This window comes from Nomascus leucogenys, chromosome 1a (genome assembly GCF_006542625.1).
Source record: "Nomascus leucogenys isolate Asia chromosome 1a, Asia_NLE_v1, whole genome shotgun sequence".
Lineage (NCBI taxonomy): Eukaryota > Metazoa > Chordata > Mammalia > Primates > Hylobatidae > Nomascus > Nomascus leucogenys.
In genome coordinates this window covers 65657908-65683759 of record NC_044381.1, presented here as the reverse complement: position 1 = coordinate 65683759, position 25852 = coordinate 65657908, and the positions used below count along the sequence as shown (strand labels likewise).

At 35.2% G+C, this 25852-nt stretch overlaps 1 protein-coding gene across 1 annotated transcript in view; it reads left to right on the top strand.

The window, feature by feature from the left end:
- The window catches only part of LOC115835470 (cilia- and flagella-associated protein 47-like), a 114123-nt gene extending 88271 nt beyond the window's left edge, over positions 1-25852 (top strand). The window contains exons 14-17 of the mRNA XM_030814169.1: positions 2698-2869; positions 8275-8436; positions 20158-20326; positions 25623-25852. Coding sequence (XP_030670029.1) covers positions 2698-2869; positions 8275-8436; positions 20158-20326; positions 25623-25835 — 716 coding nt within the window. The 3' untranslated portion in view covers positions 25836-25852. The remainder of the gene's footprint in view (positions 1-2697; positions 2870-8274; positions 8437-20157; positions 20327-25622) is intronic.

The following is a 25852-nucleotide window of genomic DNA, read 5'->3' as shown; positions in this document are numbered from 1 at the left end:
AAGTCCCACATCTTCATCACACCCTGCATTGTCTTCACTCTTTTCTACTTTGCCTGCTTCATTGTTTGATAAACTCCTCTCACCCTCTCTGCTCTGCCCTCCTAAGTTCTTTCTCAACTGGGCCCAGCTGGTTTTCACCATGAACAATTCCTGCAGTCTGAGTAATTCCTGCAGGCTGCTTTGATGAGTAGAAGGAGTTTTCCCCTCTCTACATCCAGCTAACCTTAACTCATCCTTCAGTTTGGTGTGTTGGTCTCTTCCTGTGGAATCCTTAGCAGTGATGTTCCCAGGACCTGTGCTCTCATGGGATCCTCTACTTCTCCATGGTAGTAGTTATCACAGTAGTAATTTAAAAACCAGTTGTGGCATTAGCAGTTATTGTCAGTTTCTTCCTCTTGATCAGCAACTCCATGAGGACAAGAATTGGACGTCTCATGTCAATGAAAACCTTTAATTAATATTTGCTGAATGAATAAAGAAATGAAAATATAAATAACGATAAGAAAAACATTATGTTTTTAATGTATGTTTAGGTGTTGGCTGTGGAAACAAAATTATTTGCCCCTTACTCATGAATTTAGCCACAGCTATAAAGTTTCACCGAGGTAAAAATTTATAGGTCTTCATCAGCAGTTCATGAAAATATATACAGAAGGGGAGGCAACTGACAATAGAGGTGCTTCGAGAAGGCAAGCATGATTACTATTTTATATCATAATATAGAAAAGTCTATTTTCAGCTGATGAGAACTTCAATCACATACAAAAATACTTTTACTCCCCCTAAACACACTTTATATTATGGATATTAAAAGCCATTTTTTATTGTATATTCATCAACTAATTTTTTGTGGCTATAGTTTTTCTAAATACTTTTAACATTTCTACTAGGGTTAAAAGTTATTTGTGCGCCACTATTACAGTATTACATTATTCTGCATTCGTATATGTATTTACTTTGCCAGTGAGATTTATGCTTTTATATATTTTTATGTTGCTTTTGAACACCCTTTCATTTCAGCTTGAAAAACTCCTTATTAGTACATTTTATAAGTCAGGTCTAGTAGTGACAAACTCCTTCAGCTTTTGCTCATCTGAGGGTTTTCATTTCTTCATTTTTGTTTTTATTTTTTGAGACGGAGTCTCGCTCTGTCACCCAGGCTGGAGTGCAATGGCGCAATCTGGGCTCACCGCAAACTCTGCCTCCCGGGTTCACGCCGTTCTCCTGCCTCACCCTCAAGGGTAGCTGGGACTACAGGCGCCCGCCACCATGCCCGGCTAATTTTTTTTTGTATTTTGAGTAGAGACGGGGTTTCACTGTGTTAGCCAGGATAGTCTCGATCTCCTGACCTTGTGATCCGCCTGCCTCAGCCTCCCAATATCTCTTTATTTTAAAGGACAGATTTGTCAAGTGTAGTGTTCTTGGTCGACCTTTTGTTTACTTTTAGCACTTGGAGTGTGTCATCTCACTGTTTCCTGTCCTGCAATGTTCCTGTTGAGAAGTCCACTGATAGTGTAATAATAGTTCCCTTGTATGTGATGAGGTAGTTTTCTCCAGCTGTTTTCAAAGTTCTATTTTTTGTCTTTGACCATTTTTGACTACTCCATAGACAGAGAAGGGACATCCCATAAGCAGAGTGGCCCAGAGTAGCCTGCCTTTGACTTTTGACAATTTAATTATAATGCATCTTGGTGTAGGGCTGGTGCCTGGGTCTGTAGGCAGATCTGGGGCTGTGATTGGGGGCACATCTGGTGCCTGTGTCTACAAGGACAGGCCTGGAACCAGGGTCCATGAGGGCAGGCCTAGTGCAAGGATATATGACAGAGTTGGCTTCTCCCTTTACTATTCCCTTCCCCTGTTTAAGAGCTCCTGGGCTAAGGGGATGTCTCATCACTGGGCTGAGAGGGTTGGATTCTGGATTAGCACAGCTGTAGATCCAGTCAATTCATGATTCTCTGACCTCTCTTCCAAGTTCCATATGCAACAAACTTCTTGATTTGTGAATTGGGCTCCTTACATATAACTGGAGAGTAAGTTTAATACATGTTTGTACCTCTCATCTACATGCTAGTTCTGGATTTAAGATATTTTTCATGTGCAGTGGACAAAAAACTACTACTACTTTTCTTTGGTAACCTACTCATTAAGAAAATATTTGTTCATCATATTGTCTGTATACTCCAACACTAAAACATGAGGAACAGTTTTTGTTAATCAAAATATACCAGAAATTGAAAATCCTGATCTAATAGTTTGAAATGCTGTTTCAATATTGTTTAAACTTAATTCAAAGCAAATTTTAAATGACTTCTTCATAAGTTTTAAGTCTATAGGTTTTTAATACATTTATTATATAGAGCAAATGTCGTTATTTTCATTAGACAGTTAATGATTATTAATTTCCATGTGGCCTTTCTTGTTTTATAGACCTGAATTATAAAGATTTAAGAGTGGTGAGAATTGTCTTCTATGTTTATTTTTGTATGCATTCATTTATTTATTAACTTATTAGCAAAAATATACTGAGTATCATTATGTGCCTGATAATGCACTAGACTTTATAGACACTAAGCTAAATAATATATACCCCCTCCCTTTCTCTAAATACCTGTGCATTGTTAGTCTTGACAGGTAATTGATATTAAATCTATGCATATTTAATTAAATTGAAATATATTTTCATCTTGACTTTCCTAGAAATTCCTAAAATACATGAATTTGAGTATGAAATTCAATTTGAATCTGAAGCTATGAAGTCTAAGTTGGAATCCTGTGTAGCTTTATATATGATTGAAAAATCTTATGATATTACGGCTAAAAGGATAACATTTATCTTCAATCTGGTATTCACACCAAAGAAACCATTAAGGTAAATCTACTTTCCTCTTTTTTATTTAAACAATAGTATTACCCTTTTAAATGTATTAATATTGATTTCTCTTTTTATTTCTCAATATTTGAATTCCATTACTTATTTGATATTATTGAGAGAAATATTTTGGGCTGGATTACATCTAACTACGAAAAATATTCTGAGAAGAATGTAGTCTAAATGTTTGAAAATCTAAGATATCCCTCAAGAATTATGACTTCCCTAAGGTCATTAGTGTATCACATTGATGAAAGAGAATAGTCTCTTCTGTAAAATCTTTTTTTTAAAAAAGCTGACTTAGCGTTGTGCAGTAGCAACATGATATTTCTTGATGTTGCTTATCAGAACCAGATCAAATGATGCAAATATCTAAGCTATATTTTACATTGCAACTGCTTTCATTACATTTTACTACTCAATACATAACATTACACATTCCTTAGTAAGATATAGGTGAATCTGTGTGAAGGGTGGCCTTTAAATGTCTGTCCTCTGGGAAACTTCATCCAGTGTCATTATATTTGCTTTTTGGACACCTGTTACTCAGCATCTGCAAACACTATATGATATTTCACTGTGAAATAGGGCTTTATTGTGTCTAAATGCAGAGATACTGATGAGCACCATGATATACACAAAGTACAGCCTGGCAATGAAAAAACAATTGAAAATATTATTTACGTTTTTAATGATTTCTTTTTTCTTCTCTCAACTTTTGTTTTAGATACAGGAAGTATATATGTAGGTTTTTTACATGGATATGTTGCACTCAGTCAGTGGGCATAGTACCTAATAGGTAGTTTTTTAACCTATCCGCTTTCCAACTAGTAGTTTGCAGTGTCTGTTGTTCTCATGTTTATGTCCACAGGTGCTCAATGTTTAGCTCTTACTTGTAAGTGAGAACATGCAGTATTTGGTTTCCCATTCCTGCCTTAATTTGCTTAGGGTTATGGCTTCCAGCCCCATCCATGGAAGGAGGACATGGGTGCATGCAAAGGACATGGTTTCATTCTTTTTTATGGCTGCATATTATTCCATAGTGTGCACATGTCATATTTTCTTTATTTAATCTACCACTGATGGCCACCCAGGTTGAGTCCATGTCTTTGCTATTGTGAATAATGTGACAATGAACATAGGAGTCCATGTGGCTTTTTGATATAATGATCTATTTTTCTTTGGGTATATACCCAGTAATGGGATTGCTGAGTCAATTTCTAAAGTTCAACCTTGTATTCGATGTAGTCATACATCTAAAGTGGCTATGAACATGTAGTTTGATAACGAAAAGATACCAGGGTCATATTCAGGAAGCAGCAATAAAATCAAGCTACAAGAAGAAAGTATACCATACATATTGACATTTTCTATGTTTGTATTTTCTTTCATTTTTCACAGTTTTCTATGTTTGTTAATTTTTTTCACATTTTGCTTCATATGTATTAATATAATGACATGGAAATTACAGCAACACTAGAAAGGGAACAATGTTATTATTTGTGAAAATGGGGAGAGCCAATGTGAATTTATACTCATGAAGATTTTTTGGATTTAGAACATCTTGGTGAATATTTGAGAGACTAATTTAGGGCAAAATTTTTTGATGATTGATAAATTTCTGTGAGTGTTGTGTGATGTTCTGATATAGCAATTCTCTTTTGTGTATATATGCATATATTCATTTACTATGATTTCTTCTTTTGTATGTACAGTCGTGCACCACTTAACAACAAGGATATGTTCTGAGAAATGCATCCTTAGGTGATTCCATCATTGTAGAGTGCATTTACACAAACCTAGATGTTATAGCCTACTGCACACTTAGGCTATATGGTATAGCCTGTTGCTTGTGGGCTGCAAACCTGCACAGGATGTTACTATACTGAATAATGAAGGCAACTGTAACACATTGGTAAACAATTGTGTACCTAAACACAGAAAAGGTACAGTAAACATACAGCATTATAGTCATATGGAACAACCATTGTATGTACAGTTCATCATTGACCAAAATGTCAATGCAAGAGAAACAATTAAACAAGAAAAATCAAAATTATACCAATAGCATTGAGCTATGAAAAATAACGGGGAAATAATTATATCATGCTTTACCTAGATTAATGAATTAGTACTAAATTCAGTTCTGCTCTTTTTTGTGGGAAGGTTAAAAAGAACATTTATATGTTTTGATAAAAAGAAAATATATCATGTTTCACAACAGTGAATACTAGGTAATTTTGACATTCATCTTTTCACAGAATACAGTGTTGTGCATACTAAAAATAATAATCAATATGCTAAATGATGGTATTACAAAAGAAATGCAGGAAAATTATTTCTATGGGCCTTTTTCCAATAAAAATCAAGGGTCCAATACAAAAACGTATGAGAACAATGGTTAAGACTGTAATGAATCAGTCTGAAGATCCTAATTTAACAGGTCGTAACTTTTTTAAAATAATGAAATAATAGATATCATTTGTTTTATGGTATCTTCAGAAATGCTAATTACCTTAGCTTGACATTTTCCTAGAACTTTTTACCTGCTCAAGAGCTGAACAGAATGAGAAACAAAGTTCTATTTCAGAGTTTGTGGGTGGCAACTTAAAATAGAAATATCACACATATGCACTGTTATGAATCTACAGTATTGATCATAAAATGGTTCACCGTGTCATCCATGAAATTGTGTGGTCTTCTGCCGACGGGTCTCACATTTTGACTCAGCAACTTCTCATTAACTCAAAGAAGTCACTTGCAGAATAGAATTATTCAGCATTGTTCATTTGAAACTGTACATTAATTTATCAAAAATCATTTAACATCTACAAAAGAGACAAAATCCCTGCACTTTAGAAGTGTATCATCTAGTGAAAGTGATAGATAACAGAAATAAATGAATAAGCAAGAAAGTAAATTTCAGATTGTCCTAATAAATAAATAAAGGGAGATAGAGAGCTTAAAGGATGCACATCAGATAAAGTGGATAGGTAGGCTTCCATGAAATGATGTCTAAGCCAAGACCTTACAGACAAAAAAAGTCGGAAAGAGCATTTGAGCCAGAGAAAATAATAAATGCAGAAGTCGTAAGACAGGAAGTGTTTAGCACAAACAATGAATAGTGAGAAGGCCAATCTTTCTCTAAAGGAGTGAGCAAAGGAGGAAATAAGTTTGGAGAATTTTACTGGGATTTGTTCACATAGGATCATGACAATATGCGTTGGTCTTTGATATTAGAAACAGTAGAAAACTATTGAAGAATAAATATTTGGGAAACTAGGAAAACGTGTGTACATGATTCATCAAATTTTGTAAGTGTTGATACCTGGTGTAACTTAACAATTACATTTTGTGCATAGATATGGCAGAAGTAAATGAATATGCATATATATATATATGCATATTCATTTACTTCTGCCATTCCTTGTTCCAGATTAATTTGGAATGGTTTACTGGAAGACACAGAGTTAAATAAGAAAAAACAAAAGGAAACAATAGCTCTAAATTGTAGAAGTCTTCCTGTAAGATGGTAACAGCAGAAGTGGAGAAACCAGTTCTTGAAACAATGGTCTTGAAATAGTGGGAAGAGAGGAATATAGTTTCATTTACAAAGACAGGAGAATGTGAAAGAGGTGTGGGTTTAAAATGTATATTTGGATGTGTTAAGTTTTAGATTATGTATTAATCATCATTGACTAAATTATGCTGCATAGTATTCCATTGTTTCTATGCAACACACTTCATTTTAGCAGCACCCTATTGAAGAACATTTTAAATTTTTACTCCCATTTTTTTGACAGTATAAACAATGCAGTAATGAATACCCTTATATACATCACTTCTTGAAATCTTAGAGGCATTTCTCCAGAGGAAAGTACCAATAGTGGAACTCCTAATTTACTGAGTGAAGCTTTCTTTTCTTTTTTAAAACCTTTTATTTTAGGTTCAGGGGTACATGTGCAGGTTTGTTATATAGGTAAACTCGTGTCATGGGGGTTTGTTTTACAGATTATTTCTTCACCCATGTATGAAGACTAGTACCCAATAGTTACTTTTCCTTCTCCTTCCAACCTCCACCCTCAGGTAGGCCCCAGTGTCTGTTGTTCCTTTCTCTGTGTCCATGTGTTCTCATCATTTAGCTCCCACTTACAAGTGAGAACATCTGGTATTTGGTTTTCTGGTTTTCTGTTCCTATGTTAGTTTGCTAAGGATAATGGCCTCCAGCTGCATCCATGTGTCTGAAAAAGACATGATTTCTTTTTTTAAATGGATGCATAGTATTTCACGGTGTATATGCACCACATTTTCTTTATCCGTCTTCCTTTGATAGGCATTTAAGCTGATTCCATGTCTTTGCTACTGTGAATAGTGCTGCAGTGAACACACGAGTACATGTGTCTTTATGATAGAACGATTTATATTCCTTTTGGTTTATACCAAGTAATGGGATTGCTGGGTCCAATGGTAGCTCTGTTTTTAGCTCTTTGAGAAATTACCACACTGCTTTACACAGATTTCGTAAGATGCTATCCAGTTGCTCACAAAATGGTTGAGTAATTTTATAGTTCTACCTAAGAAGAATAAGAGTTCCCAGAACTGTTCTTTCTGTCACTTTTAAGTAAGAAGTATGAGATTCCTTTTCTAATCCTGACTTATGATATTGAAACCACACTGTTACATGTTTGAGTCATTTCTACCCTAAACAAGCAAACAGATAACCATTCATCAACTCTGGCTACTGCCCTATCTCTATACTCTTTGTCATAGTCAAATGCTTTGAAAGTCTAAAGTCTGTCTCTACTAACTTTCTTCCTTAATTCAGCTGCCACTCAATTTTATCTTATTCTGCAAGGTGTATGTGATCTTTACCAATTGCAATTTAATTTTTTTTTAAATGCTATTTAAGTCAATTATATGGGCTTTGCATGTTTTCACAGAAAATGTATTTTTTCTTTGTGAAACAAGAGTTGAAAATACTTTCTCATAATGTTTCATTTTTGAAAAAAATCCCCGAATGGAATATCTATTAGTATAAAACATGGGTCCATTTTGCCAAATCCACCCTTACCTTCTTATGCACTATGATAATCTATGCTGGTTACAGAAAATTTGCAGAGTTCATTCTGCATATGTTATTGGTTCTTAGAAAATAACTAGAGGATAGATAAGATGCTCTAAAAATGATTACTTCAAAGGGAGAATGAAAATATAATCTATGACCTAAAAAGTACTTATAAAATGTAATTAAAAGTCATTTACATTACTTTTAATAATTAAATGTCCTAGTGTTTTCACTGAAACCACAGAGTTTACTTACATTTTTACCTTAGTTTAGTTTGCTATATTTATTCTCTTTACTTGTTTTCATGTAGTATCATTTAAAATCTCCTTTTATATTCAAGGTCTCACATAACACTGAAAATAGAGTGCGTAACAGAAGGGATCTGGAAGTTTCCCATAATGTTGATCGCTACTGAGCCTGATACGGATGCTGTCATTGACATTGAAGGAGTCAGTTTATTTAAGGAATCTGTTTTTGAATTTAGGCTGAAAAGTCAGACAAGGTAATATATTAAACAAAAGTATGTAGCTGTTTTAGTGAATATGCTGAACTTTGGAATGAAATTTAAGATGGAAAATTCTTAGTTCATCTTTTGCTGGTTAAGCCAGGGCAACATTGGTTCTCTGTCTCAAAGCTTCATATACTACATAAATTTTTACTTAATAATTGGAAAATAGGGTATACAAAGTGAGGACCAGAAAGAAAAACAAAAGTAAATAATTAAAAATTGAAATATAGGATACTATTCATATTTCCATTTGTTTTCAAAGGATGTTTCAGTGTTTTTCGGCAAATGTCAATTGTGTTGGTATATCAAATGGTTTAACTAAGCAGAAATAATTGGGTAAACCCACGTTGATTCCATGTTATGTTTTATTTTCTTTCTATCATAGCTGTCTTTCTTATATTTGTGCTAACATACGCAGTCTGACAATACTTTTACCTAAAATCTCACATGTAAAATGTACTTTTACAGCTTTTTGAGGTACACCATATAACATAAAATTCATTCATTGTAAATGTGCATTTTAATAGTTTTTAATTATAGGATTTGCAGTCATAACCACATTCCAGATATTGAACTTTTCCATTTCCCTCCACATTTCCCTCAAACCCTTTTGCAGTCAACTCCCATACTCATTATCAGTCTCAGTCAACCACTGATTTGCTTTGTCTCTATAGTTTTGCCCTTTCTGATATTTCAAATAAATGAAACTACATAATATGTAGTCTTTTGCATGTGACTTTTTACACTATCCTTATCTGAAGTTCAGTAGTTTTCATGAATAAGCACCTGTTAGCTTTGTATATATTTGGTCCATTTCTCGAGGGCTGAAATGGTTGTTTGTAACAGTTGTCCAGCTTTATGGTCAAAATGAGTGGTGAACAGTTAAATGTATAATCACTTGTGCCAGGTGATGCAAGGCTTTATAGATAGGATAACCACAAAATTCACTGTCCAAACTTGAACTTTTGAGAATGAAAGAGGATAATTAATAATTAGGCTTGGCAACAAGGTAAACTGGGACAGATCTGAGCAAACCAGCAGCTAACAGTTACTGTGCTTATAAGATGTTTGCTGTTTATCCAAAAAAAGACTAAAAAGTCATTAAATCAGCAGAGTGATATATTTGAAAAAGAACATTTAGCTGAAATGTGTGGAAAACGAATGCAAAAAAGGTAAGAGTGAATGGAGGTAGATTAGTTAGTTGGCTAATGCTGTTGTCTGAAGGTTGCTTGAGCTTTTTGCAGGGCGAGTGGAGAGGGAAAGTAGACAGATTGGAGAGGCTTTAAGGAGGTAAAGTCAGTTAAATTTAGCGATAGTTTCGGGGATAAGAACGTTCCACTTTGCTAGAGAGTATTAAATGTTAAGTCAGAGAAGTACCTGTAATGTAGAAGAAACTAACATCAGGTGGATATTGGACTATATGACCTGGAATTTCTCTTACAGTTTGAAAATATGATACTCTTGTGAAAAAAATTGGTTTCATAGTCAAACAGAATGAGAAATAATTTTTTGCTCAACCACTAAATACCTGTGGAACTTTTAGCTATATATTTTTGTTCCTCTGAGCTTCCGTTTCCTCATTTATAAAGTGGAGATAAAATATAACCCATAATGTTGCCATGAGAACAAATAATGCAATGTATATAAATTACTTAACACAATGCCGAGAACGTTTAAATATTCAATAAATGGTATTGTTATTATGTATTTTTTCATATCTTTGATCAACCTGATCAGTTATCCAAAACCTAATATTGGGAGAGTAAATGTTTTTGATATTAAGTCTCCTATGTTTTAAAACCCAGAGATTGAGAGCCAGGCAACTCTAGTCAGCCACCTTGCTGATGTGGTACTACAGTCAGAGTAGTCCAGGTTTATTTTTAATTAATATTACTAAGATTCTGTTAGATGTTTGGTTTAAAATTAGAAGTAGTCTCTTTCTTCTATTCTGATACATTTCTGCAAGCATTAAGTTCAAGGGCAGTTTCTACAGAAATATACAGTAGACTTAGTTCATTAGATTGCAATGAACATTTTTCTAGTGGATAAAGGCAGTTGTCAGAAATTCTATGATATACAATTATGTATGAAAAACACATTCAAAATATTAAAAAAAAACAAACCCTGACTCTTCTGTGTTGAACCCTGATGACCCTGTTATATTGAATGAACTACTTAGAATTAGGGATAAATCTGAAAATCTCAATAGGGTATTTTCTAAAGTATAGATTTTGATTTTCTTCTATTTTTGTTCTAAGGGCATAATTATATACCCTTTATAATATTGATGCTGGAGAGTGATTTTTTTAAAGATTCAATAGCAAATGGAATTATTCCCCATAAGTGCTTCTAATGTGCAGATTTGCGATACATTTTAATAACATAGGGTCACTCCTGTGGCTGAAGTCACATGTTGGCCATGTCTACAGTCATCTGAAGGTTTTACACAGCTGGATGATCAAAATAACTTACTTTTATAACTGGAGATGTTTATTTTGGATGTTGACTGATAGTGCTTCCATGTAGTCACTCTTTAATGGATGCCCCGGATAGCTGAATTTGTACATTGTGATTGGTTTTCCATAGAGAGCACATTCCGAGAGAAGCACATAGAAGATGCATGGCATTTTCTGACCTACACACACAAGTTCAACAACAATCACTCTAGTCACATTTTATTGGTTACAAAGGGGTCACTATATTGGCCTGGATTTAAAAAAGGGAACATAGATCCCACCTTTCTATGGGAAAATTGTTAAAGAATGTGCAGGCTTGCCACAGTGGAGTATGCTAACTTGAATGTTTTTAGCTTCTTCTAAGTCAAAAAATTTTGTCCAGATTCCTCCTGGGTATTGTCACCAGCTGCAAGTCTTTGGGTGGCAAGGATCAGATCATGATGGGTAACATAACCAAGTTACAGAAGAAGGTGAATGTCCTTTCTCTTCATGATTTCTTTTCTTTTTTAAAATTATACTTTAAATTCTAGGGTACATGTGCACAACGTGCAGGTTTGTTACATAGATATACACGTGCCATTTTGGTTTGCTGCACGCGTCAACTCATCATTTACATTAGGTATTTCTCCTAACGCTATCCCTCCCCCAGACCCCCACCCTCCCACCCCCCAGCAGGCCCCAGTGTGTGATGTTCCCCTCCTTGTGTCCATGTGTTCTCATTGTTCACCTTCCACTTATGAGTGAGAACATGAGATGTTTGGTTTTCTGTCCTGGTATTTTGCTAAGAATGATGGTTTCTAGCTTCATCCATGTCCTGCAAAGGACGTGAACTCATCTTATTTTATGGCTGCGTAGTATTCCATGGTTTATATGTGCCACATTTTCTTTATCCAGTCTATTATTGATGGACATTTGGGTTGGTTCCAAGTCTTTGCATGGGTTTATTTTCTACAGCAAATGGAAACTACCTGCTTCCATACATTAAGTCTGTTTTAAACTTTTTTTTAGAGGATTCAGTGATGTAAATAAGCTACTGAATATTTCTAGCTTATTTACCAGCCCTTGGGAGGCTTACACCTAGGTAGGTATTAGAAATTTCAAGTTATCTTGAAGATCTAGGGAACTGGAGGGGCGTATATGAAAAAAATAGGATAGGAAAACAGGCAGACCTAATTATATTCAGGATTTGACTGGTTCCTCATGAACCCAGTAATATTTCCTTTTTCTTTAAGGAATCAAGAGTTCTGAAAAGGAATGACCCCCTGTCCTAGTGACTATACATTTTTCTTGTGTGCTGGGCGTACAAGGAGAGGAAAGAAGGACAAAGATGCATGACAAACCCCATGGTGGTAGCTACTCTGTTTCCTAAATTAAATATGTAAAGCATTAGTGTATCCAGGGGTAATTTTAAACATAATAATACAAAGTATTCTGAAGAATCAGTATAAAAACAGAGTTCAAAGTATCAAAATAGGTTACCTATTCCTAAAATATTTTATGTGCATATAAGTGATTAGCAATAAGTAAAACATTTGAGAAATATAAAATCCTTATTTTTCTGAATATCCTATTTTTTACTAATGTCTGCCCTTTGTGATAACATTTAAAAATTATTTTTATATAAATGTGCATTATGAATTACACAAAAAACTATAATGTAAATCTTAGGAAATGAGAAATCCACCATCTCTTGGCCACGATCACTAAGTCCAACTCAATTCTGGTAGAGTACAGGAATTAGAAACAAATGGTTTCCTAGTAATATAAGCTAATCATATTTTGAAATAGTCATTTGGGATGATGCTACATAGAAATTATCTTGTTATAAAATGAAAATCTTCTGTAGATGAGCATTTTCATTAAGAAAACTAATTGTAGGGCTGGGTGTGTGTGTATATAGGCATGTATATGTGTGAATATATATGTATATATATAAACACACACCTAAATACATATAATTTAAGAAGTCTTTAGTGAATCATGCTGCCCACATTGTTTAAATCCTCTCTAATTCATTAACACTTTTATACCACAGCTGAGTCTCCATTTATTTCTAACAATAACAATAAAGCTACTTTCTTTAAAAAAATGATGGCATATAAAGAAAACTTGATGTGAATTTATACTCATTAAAAATTTTGTGGATTTAGAACATCTTGGTGAATATTTGGGAAGCTAATTTAGGACAACATTTTTTGATGATCGATAAATTTCTGCGAGTGTTGTGTGATATTCTGACATAGTATAGCAATTCTACTTTGTGCGTATATGCATATATTCATTTACTATGATTCCTTCTTTTGTATGTACAGTCATGCATCACTTAACGATAAAGATATGTTCTGAGAAATGTATCCTTAGGTGATTCCATCATTTTGCACACATCATAGAGTGCATTTACACAAACCTAGATGGTATAGCGTACTGCACACCTAGGCCGTATGGCATTGCCTATTGCTTCTAGGCTACAACCGGCACAGGATGTTACTATACTGAATAATGAAGGCACCTGCAACACAATGGTAAATATTTGTATACCTAAACACAGAAAAGGTACAGTAAACCTACAGTATTAAAATCATATGGAACAACCATTGTATGTACAGTTCATCGTTGACCAAAATATAGATGATAAAGGTCCAATTTTATTTATTTCAGTGTAGATATTGAGGTTTCCCAGCATCATTTATTGAAGACACTAACCTTTTAAAATTGTGTGTTCTTGATGCCCTTGTCAAAAATTACTTGACAGCATATGCTTAGGTTTATTTCTTGGCTCTCTATTCTGTTCTATCGGCCTATGTGTCTGTTTTTATGACAGTAACATACTATTTTAATTACTGTAGGTTTGTAATATATTTTGATATTAGACAGTGGGATGCTACCAGCTTTTGTCTTTTTGCTCAGAATTGCTTTGGCTAGTTGAAGTGTTTAGAGATTACTATTTATTTAAAATACAACACTAGAATTTTTATAGATAGCATTAAATTGGTAGATCACATTGGGTAGTATGGACATTTTAACAATGTTAATTATTCAATCTCATGAAAACAAGATATTTTCCCATTTGTGTTTTTGTCAGTATTTTAAATCAAATTTTACAGTTTTCAGTGTATAGATCTTTTATTTCCTTGGCTAAATTTATTTCTAAGAATTTTATTCTTTTTAATGCTATATAAATCTTTCTTGATTTCTTCTCGGGAGAGTTTGTTGTTAGAATATATAAATGCTACTGTGTTTTGTATGTTGATTTTTCATCCATCAATGTCAGTGTTACTGAGATTATGTATTAGTTCTAACAGGTTTTTGCATGCGTGCATGTGTGTGTGTGTGTGTGTGTCTGTGTCATCTTTACAGTTTTCTACATATAGGAACACACCCTCTGCAGATAGGGATATATGATAGTATTTCTTCCTTTCTGATTTGGGTGCCTTTTATTTCTTTTACTTGCTTGATTGCTCTTGCTGATATTTCTAGTATGTTACATAGACATGCAAAGAGGGGGCATTTTCTCCTTGTACCAGACCTTAGAGGAAAAGCTTTCAGTTTTTCTCCATTGATTATGATGTTAGCAGTAGGCTTTTCATAAAAGGCCTTTATCATGGAGAGGAAATTTCCTTCTAAACTTAATTTGTTGAGAGTTTATCATGAAATGATGTTGAACTTTACCAAATGCTTATTCAGCATCCATTGGGATGATCATGTAGCTTTATCTTTCATTCTTTTAATTTGGTATATCACGTTGATTGATTTGCATATGCTGAACAAAACATGTATCTCAAGGATAAGTCCCACTTGATTATGGTGAAGAGCCTTTTAATGTATTGACAGAAATGGTTTACTAGTACTGCACTGATGATTTTTGCTTCCATGTTCATCAGATATATTGGTCTGTAGTTTTTTTTTTCTCTTGTTGTCTTTGTATGGCTTTGGTATCAGGGTGATCCTGGCCTCATAAAATGAGATTTTATCTTTTGGAAGAGTTTAATAAGGACTGGTATTAAATCTTCTTTGAATATTTAGTAGAATTTAGCCATGAAGCCATCTGGTACTGAACTTTTCTTTGTTGGGAAGCTTTTAATTAATGCTACAATCTTTTTTAAAATTGGCCCCTTCAAGCATTCTATTCCTTATTAGTTCAATCTTGGTAGGTTATATGTTTCTAGAAATACATACATTTCTTTCTCGGTTTTCCAATTTGCTTACAGATAATTGTTCATAATAGTAATTATGTGTTCCTTTATATTTCTGAGAAATCAATTGAAATGTCTCCCCCTTTATTTCTTACTTGATTTCTTGGAGTATTCTCTCTTCTTATCTTAATCTCACTCATGGTTTGTCAATTTAAAATTTATTTTTAAAAGACTCTTTGTTTTGTCAAATTTCTATGACTTTTCTATTCTCTATTTTATTTATTTCTGCTCTTATTTTTTATTATTTTCTCCCTTCTGCTAACTTTGGGTTTAGTTTGTCCTTTTTCTAGTTCATATAATTTAAGTGGCTTATTTTGAGATCTGCCTTTTTAATGTAGATATTTATCATTATAAGATTTCCTCTTAATACTGCGTTTGCTGCATCCCATTAAGTTTTGTTTTGTTGTGTTTTCATTTCCATTTGTCTCAATATGTTTCTTTTTTTTTCCATGAGGCATTTTATTTGTAAATATGTATTACATCTCTAGAAAAAGAATCCCAGGATTTTCACTCCTGTGTGTTTTCGTCTTGCTTCTTCATGGTCCATGATGCCAGCTGAGGTTGTCAGTATAGTGAAACCAAACTGGCAGAATGGAATCAGTTTATTCTGCCGTTTTTCTGGACCTTTGAGTTGCACATCAAATCTGGGCTGATCACTCCCCACTTGTTTAGCCTGCCTGTGAGGTTCACAACAATTTTTCCAGCTCTGTGATCATCAGTGATTTCAAATTTGCCAATGTAACCATACTTCATCATCACACTGAGAAGCCGGATGATGACTTTGGAGCATGACTTAATAAGAACCTGGCATTTGCCTCTCTTTTCGGCATGTTGATACTTTTGAGAGCATCAGCCAGGACATTCATGAGCACCATTGTAGCAGTGCGGAAAGATGGCGGAAAGAGAATGGGAGGGGAGAGCGCACGCGGTTATAGGGAACAAGATATTTTCTAATACGCCTTTTGATTTCCTGTTTGACCTATTGGTTGTTCAGGTGCATGTTAATTTCCACGTATTTGTGAATTTTCCTGTATTTCTCCTGATATAGATTCTCAGTTTCATACCGCTATGGTCAGTAAGGATACTTGATATAATTTCAATCTTCTAAAATTTGCTGATTTGTTTTGTTGCTTAATGTATGATCCACCCTGAAAAATATTATGTGGCCCTTGAGAAGAGTATATTCTGCTGCTGTTGGATAGAATGTTCTGTATATAGCTGTTAAGTACATTTATCTAAAGTGTAGTTCAAATCCAATGTTTATTTATTGATATGTAATCTGGATGATCTATCCATTGTTCAAAGTGCAGTATTTTGTTTATTTGGTGGTGTAATATTTCCCTGATTCTTCATGATCTTTCTAGCCTTGCTAAGAAGTTTGCTCATTTAAAGAAGTTATCTTTTCCAGACTTTATGAATTGGCTTCAGTAAATAAAAACTTTCACCTTTAGGGGAACAGGGCACACTGGGATGTGTTGTGGCACTGGGTCTAGTTCTGTAGTGTTCTAAGTGTGGTGGCATGCAGTAGCTTCAGGCTGTGAGAGATTAATATTGCTTTGGCTCAGGCAGCTAGAGTCTGTAACATCAGCAACTGTATGATCCATGGTTGCAAGAGATATGGGATGCCCATGGTGGCTGTGAAGACCCTTGAGATCCTTAGTCTTGACTCTGGGTCAAGAAGCAAGAGGCCAGGGCAGGCAGCAGTGAGGCTAGAGCCAGCAATGTACACACACTCAGCTGCAGGAGCCAACTATGGACACTTCTGTGGAGGCAGAGGCCAGCTTTGGGCTTGTTCGTGGTGTCTCTCTTAATCTTCACAGACTGGCTTTCTACTGGGAAGATTTTCACCAATCATCCTGGCTAGAGATTCTGGAGGCCTTGCAAACCTTTTATGTGGATGTGTATTTTCTGGACTTGTTCATGTATATTTCTATTTAGAGAGATGTATTGGTTTATTTCTTTTTTCAGAAAGTTATAGTCTCTTGTTCCTTCTGGTGTCTGTCTGCTGTACCATTAGTCCTCTGAAGCAGCAGCACACCACTCAGCCTTTTTTTTGTTCTTAGTAGTCCTCAGAAGTCTAGAGCATGCTAAGTCCCATCAGCATTCTGAGACAGGCAAATCAGAAGCCAGCCCCTTGAGCAGCCTCACCCTCCTGTAAAGTCAGAACATTGGATGTCTGGTCCAGCCTTCTTCTTCCTTCCCTACAGAGAAGCCAGAAGCTGAGCATTTCTTCCCAATTATGTGGCACTGTGCCAGCAGGAGGGATAATGGCAAGAGGGTGCCAATAATTTTCCTACTGGCTTCAATATAGTTCGTTTTATTATTATTATTATTATTATTATTGTTGTTGTTGTTGTTTAAGTTCTAGGGTACATGTGCACAACATGCAGGTTTGTTACATATGTATACACGTGCCATGTTGGTGTGCTGCACCCATTAACTCGTCATTTAGCATTAGGTATATCTCCTAATGCTATCCCTCCCCCCTGCCCCCACACCATGACAGGCCCCAGTGTGTGATGTTTCCCTTCCTGTGTCCAAGTGTTCTCATTGTTCAATTCCCACCTATGAGTGAGAACATGCGGTGTTTGGTTTTCTGTCCTTCCAATAATTTGCTGAGAATGATGGTTTCTAGCTTCGTCCATGTCCCTACAAAGGACATGAACTCATCCTTTTTTATGGCTGCATAGTAGTCCATGGTGTATATGTGCCACATTTTCTTAATCCAGTCTGTCATTGATGGACATTTGGGTTGGCTCCAAGTCTTTGCTATTGTGAATAGTGCCACAATAAACATAAGTGTGCATGTGTCCTTATAGCAGCGTGATTTATAGTCCTTTGGGTATATACCCAGTAATGGGATGGCTGGGTCAAATGGTATTTCTAGTTCTAGATCCTTGAGGAATCACCACACTGTCTTCCACAATAGTTGAACTAGTTTACAGTCCCACCAACAGTGTAAAAGCATTCCTATTTCTCCACATCCTCTCCAGCATCTGTTGTTTCCTGACTTTTTAATGATCGCCATTCTAACTGGTGTGAGACGATATCTCATTATTGTTTTGATTTGCATTTCTCTGATGGCCAGTGATGATGAGCATTTTTTCATGTGTTTTTTGGCTGCATAAATGTCTTCTTTTGAGAAGTGTCTGTTCATATCCTTCGCCCACCTTTTGATGGGGTTGTTTGATTTTTTCTTGTAAATTTGTTTAAGTTCTTTTTAGATTCTGGATATTAGCTCTTTGTCAAATGGCTGGATTGCAAAATGTATGCTCTACTGTGCTACAAAAGCCTCTTAACTGGTTTCTGGATTTCTCACAAAAGGGACTGTTGTTGAATTTGTGTCTTCATTTGTGGAAGGAACGTCTGGGAGTTCCTGTTCTGCCATTTTATTGATGTAATTCCCTTAGGTGCCCTGTCTTATTCATTCTCATTTATTGTATCATTCATCATAGCCTAGCACTGGTAATAAAATATTTTAAAATAAGAACAACAGTGATAATGATGACTCAATTATTATTGGCTAGTCCTTATAATGTACTTTTTGTGTGTCAGGCACTAATCTAATGGCTTTGCAGTGACTTAACAATTTAACAGATGTCAACACTGAAGTAGGGAAAAGTTAAGTAAATTGCCCGAAGTCATCCATCTAAATAAAGCTGTGGTTCCAATCCACAGTCCATGTTCTCAAACCTTCTGTTATGATACTCAATACATATTTGCTGAATAGATCAGTGAGTTCCAGCCTGAATCCTTTCTGCATCTCTCCTATGTTTCACTGCTGAATCTGTTTTTGGAGGCTGAACTTGGCCTTTTATGAGTGTCACTTCCTGTCAATTTGAGTTTTAAATTTCTCAAAACTTCCACGCAGTGTTCTGCTCTTCTTCTGTATTCTACCAAGAAATTCTTCAAATTATTTTGCAGTCCTTATCTCAAGTATAGTCAACCTTGACATAAAGATAGTCACTTGAATCTCAAATGTCACTCAATTCACTTCAGATCATAACAACCCATTTTCAGGCCCAAGAATGTTTAATGAAATTATAAAGTGCTTTCATTTCACTCAGCAAGTGAAAAGCTAAAGGGAAGATGAGTAAATATCGCCATGGAATAGAAACAGAAACGAAAGGTATTATGATAGCTTTGTTGGTCAGTCATTTTATATATGGATTAATTTACAAATGCCTAAATTTCCATTAAGGACATTGAATAGTTCCAATTTGTATAGATTCAACATTTTTTTATTTGTGCATTATTATTATTATTTTGAGATGGAGTTTCGCTTTTGTTGCCCTGGCTGGAGTGCAGTGGTGCTATCTCGGCTCACTGCAACCTCTGCCCCCCGGGTTCAAGTGATTCTCCTGTCTCAGCCTCCCTAGCAATTGGGATTACAGGCATGAGCCACCATGCCTGGCTAATTTTTTGTATTTTTAGTAGAGATGGGGTTTCACCCTGTTGTCCAGGCTGGTCTGGAACTCCTGACCTCAGGTGAACCACCCGCCTTGGCCTCCCAAATTGCTGGAATTACAGACGTGAGCCACTGTGCTGTGTCTTACTCTATCACCCAGGCTGGGGTGCAATGGCATGATCTCAGCTCACTGCAACCTCCACCTCCCAGGTTCAAGCGATTCTCCTGCCTCAGCCTCCTGAGTAGCTGGGATTACAGGCGCACATCACCATGCCTGGCTAATTTTTGTATTTTTAGTAGAGATGGGGTTTCACCATGTTGGCCAGGCTGGTCTCCAACTCCTGACCTCAGATGATCCACCTGCTTCGGCCTCCCAAAGTGCTAGAATTACAGGCGTGAGCCACCACGCCCAGCCTCTTTGTGCATTATAAGTATAAGATGTGATTTTAAAAATCTTTAGAATTTCATTTTGTCACCCTGAGAAGAATGACTTAAGTAATTTTTTTTTTTAAATGCCTCCTCACTATTATTTGGTAAGCATTCAGCATTAATGTTAACCAGGCCTATTGCAGGAGGATTCAAATTCTACTCAAGTTCTCACAAAGAGAATGAAGTAATGATGGAATTTACTAAGTTGCATTTTGTACTTTTGTTCCAGAAATCCTGAGCCGTTCACCGCACACTTCCTACCTGGCAGTGATCTGGAGTTTTTTGTAAAACCTCAGGCTGGAGAACTTCTTCCTTTTAACACAAACGGAACTCTCATCACTGTAGGATTTAAACCTAAAATGTCCTGTAGGAAATATAAAGCAACATTAGTAATACAGGTGAGTTCTATAAAGGCAATAGTCAAGGATGTTTGATGCAACTAAAGACACTAAATAAACTAGCAAGAAAAGGTTTTACTAAATGGTGACAGATAAAGAATAACAATTTTGCTGTGCAAAAATCAACTTATCTCAACTGCTGCATCTTGTTTTACTTTTCTTTTGTCCAAGAGCAGAATTTTAAGTATGGTGTATAGCAAATAGTTGTCAACACTAGAGGAAAGTTAAAAAAAAAAGTTTCCTTCCATATTAAGGAACTATGGAAGAGACAAATAATGACTGTAAAGTGATTTGTATAGTTATGTATCACTTTCTGTAACATACCTATTCAAGGACTTCATTAACTTTAGGTTATTTGAGACAGGAATTTTGGAGCCCTTAATTAAGGCAGAGTATTGGCAAGATGTTGAAGTCTAACACAAAAAAATGGAATAAAAGATAACATTTACTTTGAATTGAAAAAAAATGATGTGAGCTAGTAATCATCTGTTAAAGTCATCATTTTATTAACAGTTAAGGTATATACAATTTTGAACATTTATTCAGTAAACAAAGTTGGTCTATAAAGTTTCACGCATATTTTATAGTAAGAGCTTTCAGGCTAAATACAACTTTCAAACTATTTCTGAAAAGATAGATCTATTACCACTGTCTACTTTCAGTAGCATCGGCACACCAGCATGTTGTCGTATACACACAACTCCTGGTACAAAAGCGATTTCTAGATTTCTCAATCAAGCAATAATTAGCCAGTGCCATAGGCAGAAAAAAATTATTGTTTTAGTGAACAGAGACCAAATATTGAATATTGTTTGAGTAAGTTATTTCTATTCTTTTCATCTTTCTAAGAGTCCTTACAATCTAGGTAGTAAGAAGAAAAAGCCTTTGTTGACATTTTGCACATACCTTGCTGCCTACATTGATACATAGTTTGTTTTTTTTTCCTGAGACGGAGTCTTGCTCTGTTGCCCAGGCTGGAGTGCAGTGGTGCGATCTCGGCTCACTGCAGGCTCCACCTACCGGGTTCATGCCATTCTCCTGCCTCAGCCTCCTGAGTAGCAGGGACTACAGGCGCCTGCAACCACACCCAGCTACTTTTTTGTATTTTTAGTAGAGATGTGTTTTCACCGTGTTAGCCAGGATGGTCTCAATCTCCTGACCGCGTGATCCACCCGCCTTGGCCTCCCAAAGTCCTGGGATTACAGGCGTGAGCCACCGCGCCCGGCCTTGATACATAATTTAAAGTGATCATATTGTACTTGCTTCAGTTTGCTTTAAGGGGATTAAATGGCATCTTTAAAATTATTTTCAAATTAAAATTATATTCATTTTATCTAGCATACAGTAGGCAGTTCTGCAATTAACGGAAGGCTTTACTAACAAAACCTGTGCCCGATTTCTCTGTGTTGATTTGACAAATTACTGGCAGCGCAATTAAAGATTTTATGTGAGGGAACAAGTTGTTACATGGGAACAACAGAGAATATGCCATTTTTGGCCTGAAGTGGTACAATTTGATACAGTTTATGTAGGGAAAATTGAGTTTGAAACGTTTAAGAAATCATGATTTTCTTAATTCTACTTTTATTATTGAAAATTCCAAATATGTGTAGAAATAGAGAGCGTAATTAATCACCATGCACTAATTATCCAGTATGAACATTCATCAACTTATGGCCAATTCTGCTTCACCTATCTGCCCACTCTCTTCCCCACCTTCTGTATTAAGGGTTACCTTGTGCTAAGCATATCCAGCACTGTAATTCTTGCCCTACCCCTGACAACCACTAATCTTATAATTTCTAGAACATTATATAAATGGAACCACTAAATCATTAAAGCATTATCTAAATAAAAAATATTATTTGCATTATCATCTTTTTTAAGTGAATGATTTTAAGCATTAAGTCAATGTTTGCAACTATATTATCTTCATTTTGCCTCACTTGGAAATAAAAATGATGATTTTAAAGAATGTGTTAATTAAATATTAGCCCAAACAAACCTCCATAATCTTGTTCAAAGTTTCATAATTTCACATTCCATTAAATCAAATTTAAAATTATTAAAAGCTGTCTTTTCCCACTAGTAAACAAGATATATAGCACTAGCTTTGAGACTTTGAGACTAAAGTTTACTTATTTAGTCTGTTTTACAAAAAGCGGTGCTACTCAAAGAGAGTAGTAAATCTGCTCAACTTTCCCTTGGTGGATATGATAAATCTTAGTTTATGAAAATGTGAGGATGATCAGAATTATCTAACATAAAATATATGATGCTCTATCTTTATACTTATATAAATTATTCACATATATTACACAGTAATATATAATGTATAATACATAAGATTATATATTACACAGTAATATATAATGTATAATATATAATACATAAGATTATATATGATTGTGATTTCATTTATAAGTAATATAGTATTCGTATAAGTAATATTTATATACAGATATACCTGTTATAACTAGAGACATAACCAGACATTGATAATTTGTGTTTGCTTTTAAAGGAACAAATCATTAGCATGAAATTGTGGGAAATGGCATTGTAAATATCTTGGTTTGTATTTCCTCAGATGCAGATCTTGAAATAAGGATTGAAATCCAAGTAGCATATTTGCTATGTGATCTCAATTAACAGATGTAGGGAAGATAGGATGTGAGATAGGGAAGGGGAAGAAATCAATAAAGGGTACTTTATCCAGGCATCTGCCACAGTGAGCAACTGGAAATGAATCCCGTGGAAGATCTCTGGGAAATGGCGTGGAACACATACCTCAGAGTTTTCACACCTGAGAGGTTAAGAAAGTTTGGTTACATATACAGTAACTGCCACTATTCCAATCCTTGATTGAAGAATGCTCTCAGGAATCGTTCAAACTCTAGCACCAGTAGAGAAGCCTTCTGGGGTTTCTGAACAATCTTGAGCCAAAGAGGTACAAAATTGATCTATGAAGTTTCACACATATTTTATAGTAGGGACTTTTAGGCTAAAGACAACTTTCAATCTTACAATTGAAAGTTGAAGCAGGCAGTGTTATGAAAACACCTGAGGGTTGTGGGTGGACACAGACCACATCTGCTAATGGATAATTATCAATTGTTTCCATTCGTAGAACTATACCTTAAATATATAGCTTTCTTAATGGAAACTTGGGAAATAAAAATATATATACAGCTTTGGTTATTCAGTCCATGAGATCATGGACTTTGGGTGATCTCTTTTCAGAACACCAGAGACACAACCTAAATGTGGAAGTTTCATCTGTTTATTTTTTTAAATTTCTTTAAATAAATAGTTGAGAAGTATAATTGTCAATGTGGCATTCTTTTGTGAAAAATCAATGTGGTAATTCTATGAGATGTTAGTAATATGGAAGTATTAACATATTCTTATATTATTTTAACTTCTGTTTTGTATTTATATTTTCAAAGGGAGATTGGGGATAGAAGATATAAAGTTACATCTTTAAATTTTTGTAAATATACATGGATCGTTGCTTTTATTTGTGGTTAGACTGAAGAAATGTGGCTATGTATAAAGCAACTATAATGTTCAATCTTTATTTCATAAAATAAGCCTATTAATGTTGTATAGCTTTTTGGAATGAAGAGTATGAACAACTTCCATACGCACACACAAAGCACACACACACAAGCACACACACACTCAGCATCACTTACTGTAAAATTTAAATCTTAATTGAATTTCAATAAATATAATTGGGACTTTAAAACAATGTTTTTAAAAGTAATTATTTTCAAAGTGTCTTGGCGAAGGTGAAGGTACAAGTCCCTACTTTTAGCTCTCATTTGTACCCACTAAGTGCTGAATAAGGATATAGATCCCTTCATATAGCTTACTCATGTGTGCCCACTAAATGCTGACCATGGGCGCAGGGCCCTTCAGTAACTCAGGCATTAGTATCAAATGCCAGGCATGGTGTAGGTCTCTTCATTTAGCTCACTCATTTTTACCCATCAAGTGGGTCAATGTACTGGAAAATATATGTATATGCACAATCACTAAAATATAGCTTTGTTTTTCAAATTAAACATCCTTATACAAAGTAAAATGTTTTTTTACCCAGTCATATTATACTCCTTGGTTTGGTCCACTTTTGACACACTGATTCTGAATACATAATTATTACAAACACTAGATAAATGGGCCAGATATGATTAAGATGAGGCTATGACAGTTGTGCAAGACATTCTTGCACTTAATATTAATTGACAGGTATCACATTACATATAAAGCTCAGGGCATTGCAATATTCACTTTGTCTGGACCTGTTCTGAATGAGTTTTCTCAGTATATGTGGTGTAAATCTTAGTGTTAGGAGGACGCCAGCATAAACACAGGTGGTTTCAGGAAGTTCTGCACAAGGAATGAGACTTCAGTATAAACATAAACATATATGCAGAAGAAATGAAGAATGTTTAAATAAATCACTATATAAATTCTACTCAGTTGGATTTAGATGGTGATTGTCAGCAATGATCTTACATCATTTTTGGTATATTAAAATGGTTATACATACGATGGGCTGGGTGCGGTGGCCCATGCCTGTAATCTGAGCACTTTGGGAGGCCAAGGAGTGTGGATGATCTCAGGTCAGGATTTTGAGACCAGCCTGGCCAATGTGGAGATACCCCGTCTCTACTAAAAATACAAAAATTAGCCGGGTGTCGTGGCACACACCTGTAAATCCAGCTACTCGGGAGGCTGAGACACAAGAATTGCTTGAACCCGGGAGGTGGAGATTGCAGTGAGCCAAGATCGTGCCACTGCACTCCAGCCTGGGTGACAGAGTGAGACCCTGTCTAAAAAATAAAAAAATAAAAATAAACAAATAAATAGTTATACATGCTATGTACTTTCATAATATTCAAAGCAGCTAAATATATTTTATCAGTCATTTCTATGGTTACACTTAAATTCTTATGAATGTGTTTACCTTGGAAGGTACTATTTCCATTAGTTGGGGTTCATACTGTACAACAGTCTTATGCAAACCAAATAGATTGCTTTCCCTTATTATCAGATGGATGCCTAGTTTACAGGGAGAATCTCAGAGATTTTTTAGTAAATAATTCTTAATTCATAAAGTGAAATACTTTCTTTATTTTCCACATTAATTGTCACTCCAAGTGGTTTCAGTTTTGTACCTTTCCCATACTCTACATGGAGAACAGAAGATGTTAATTATAGTGAACTTTTCCCTACATGTTTTGAAGTCCCTGGATATTTCAAATAAAAATTTCTCCCTCTTTGTATCCAGACAGAAGAAATGTACTGGAAGTATGAGATCAACGGATTATTTCCAACTACCGTGCCACCGAAAAATGCAAAAGCCAAAATTGATGCTACTCACAAGACACATGACAACATGCCAGTCCGTCCACGTAATTTTGTCTGTGAAAATACTAAACTCATAAGAACGGGGGTGTCTTCCCCCATCAAGGGTGCTCCTCTGGTGAAGAAGAATCAATAAAATTTTTTTCCAAAATA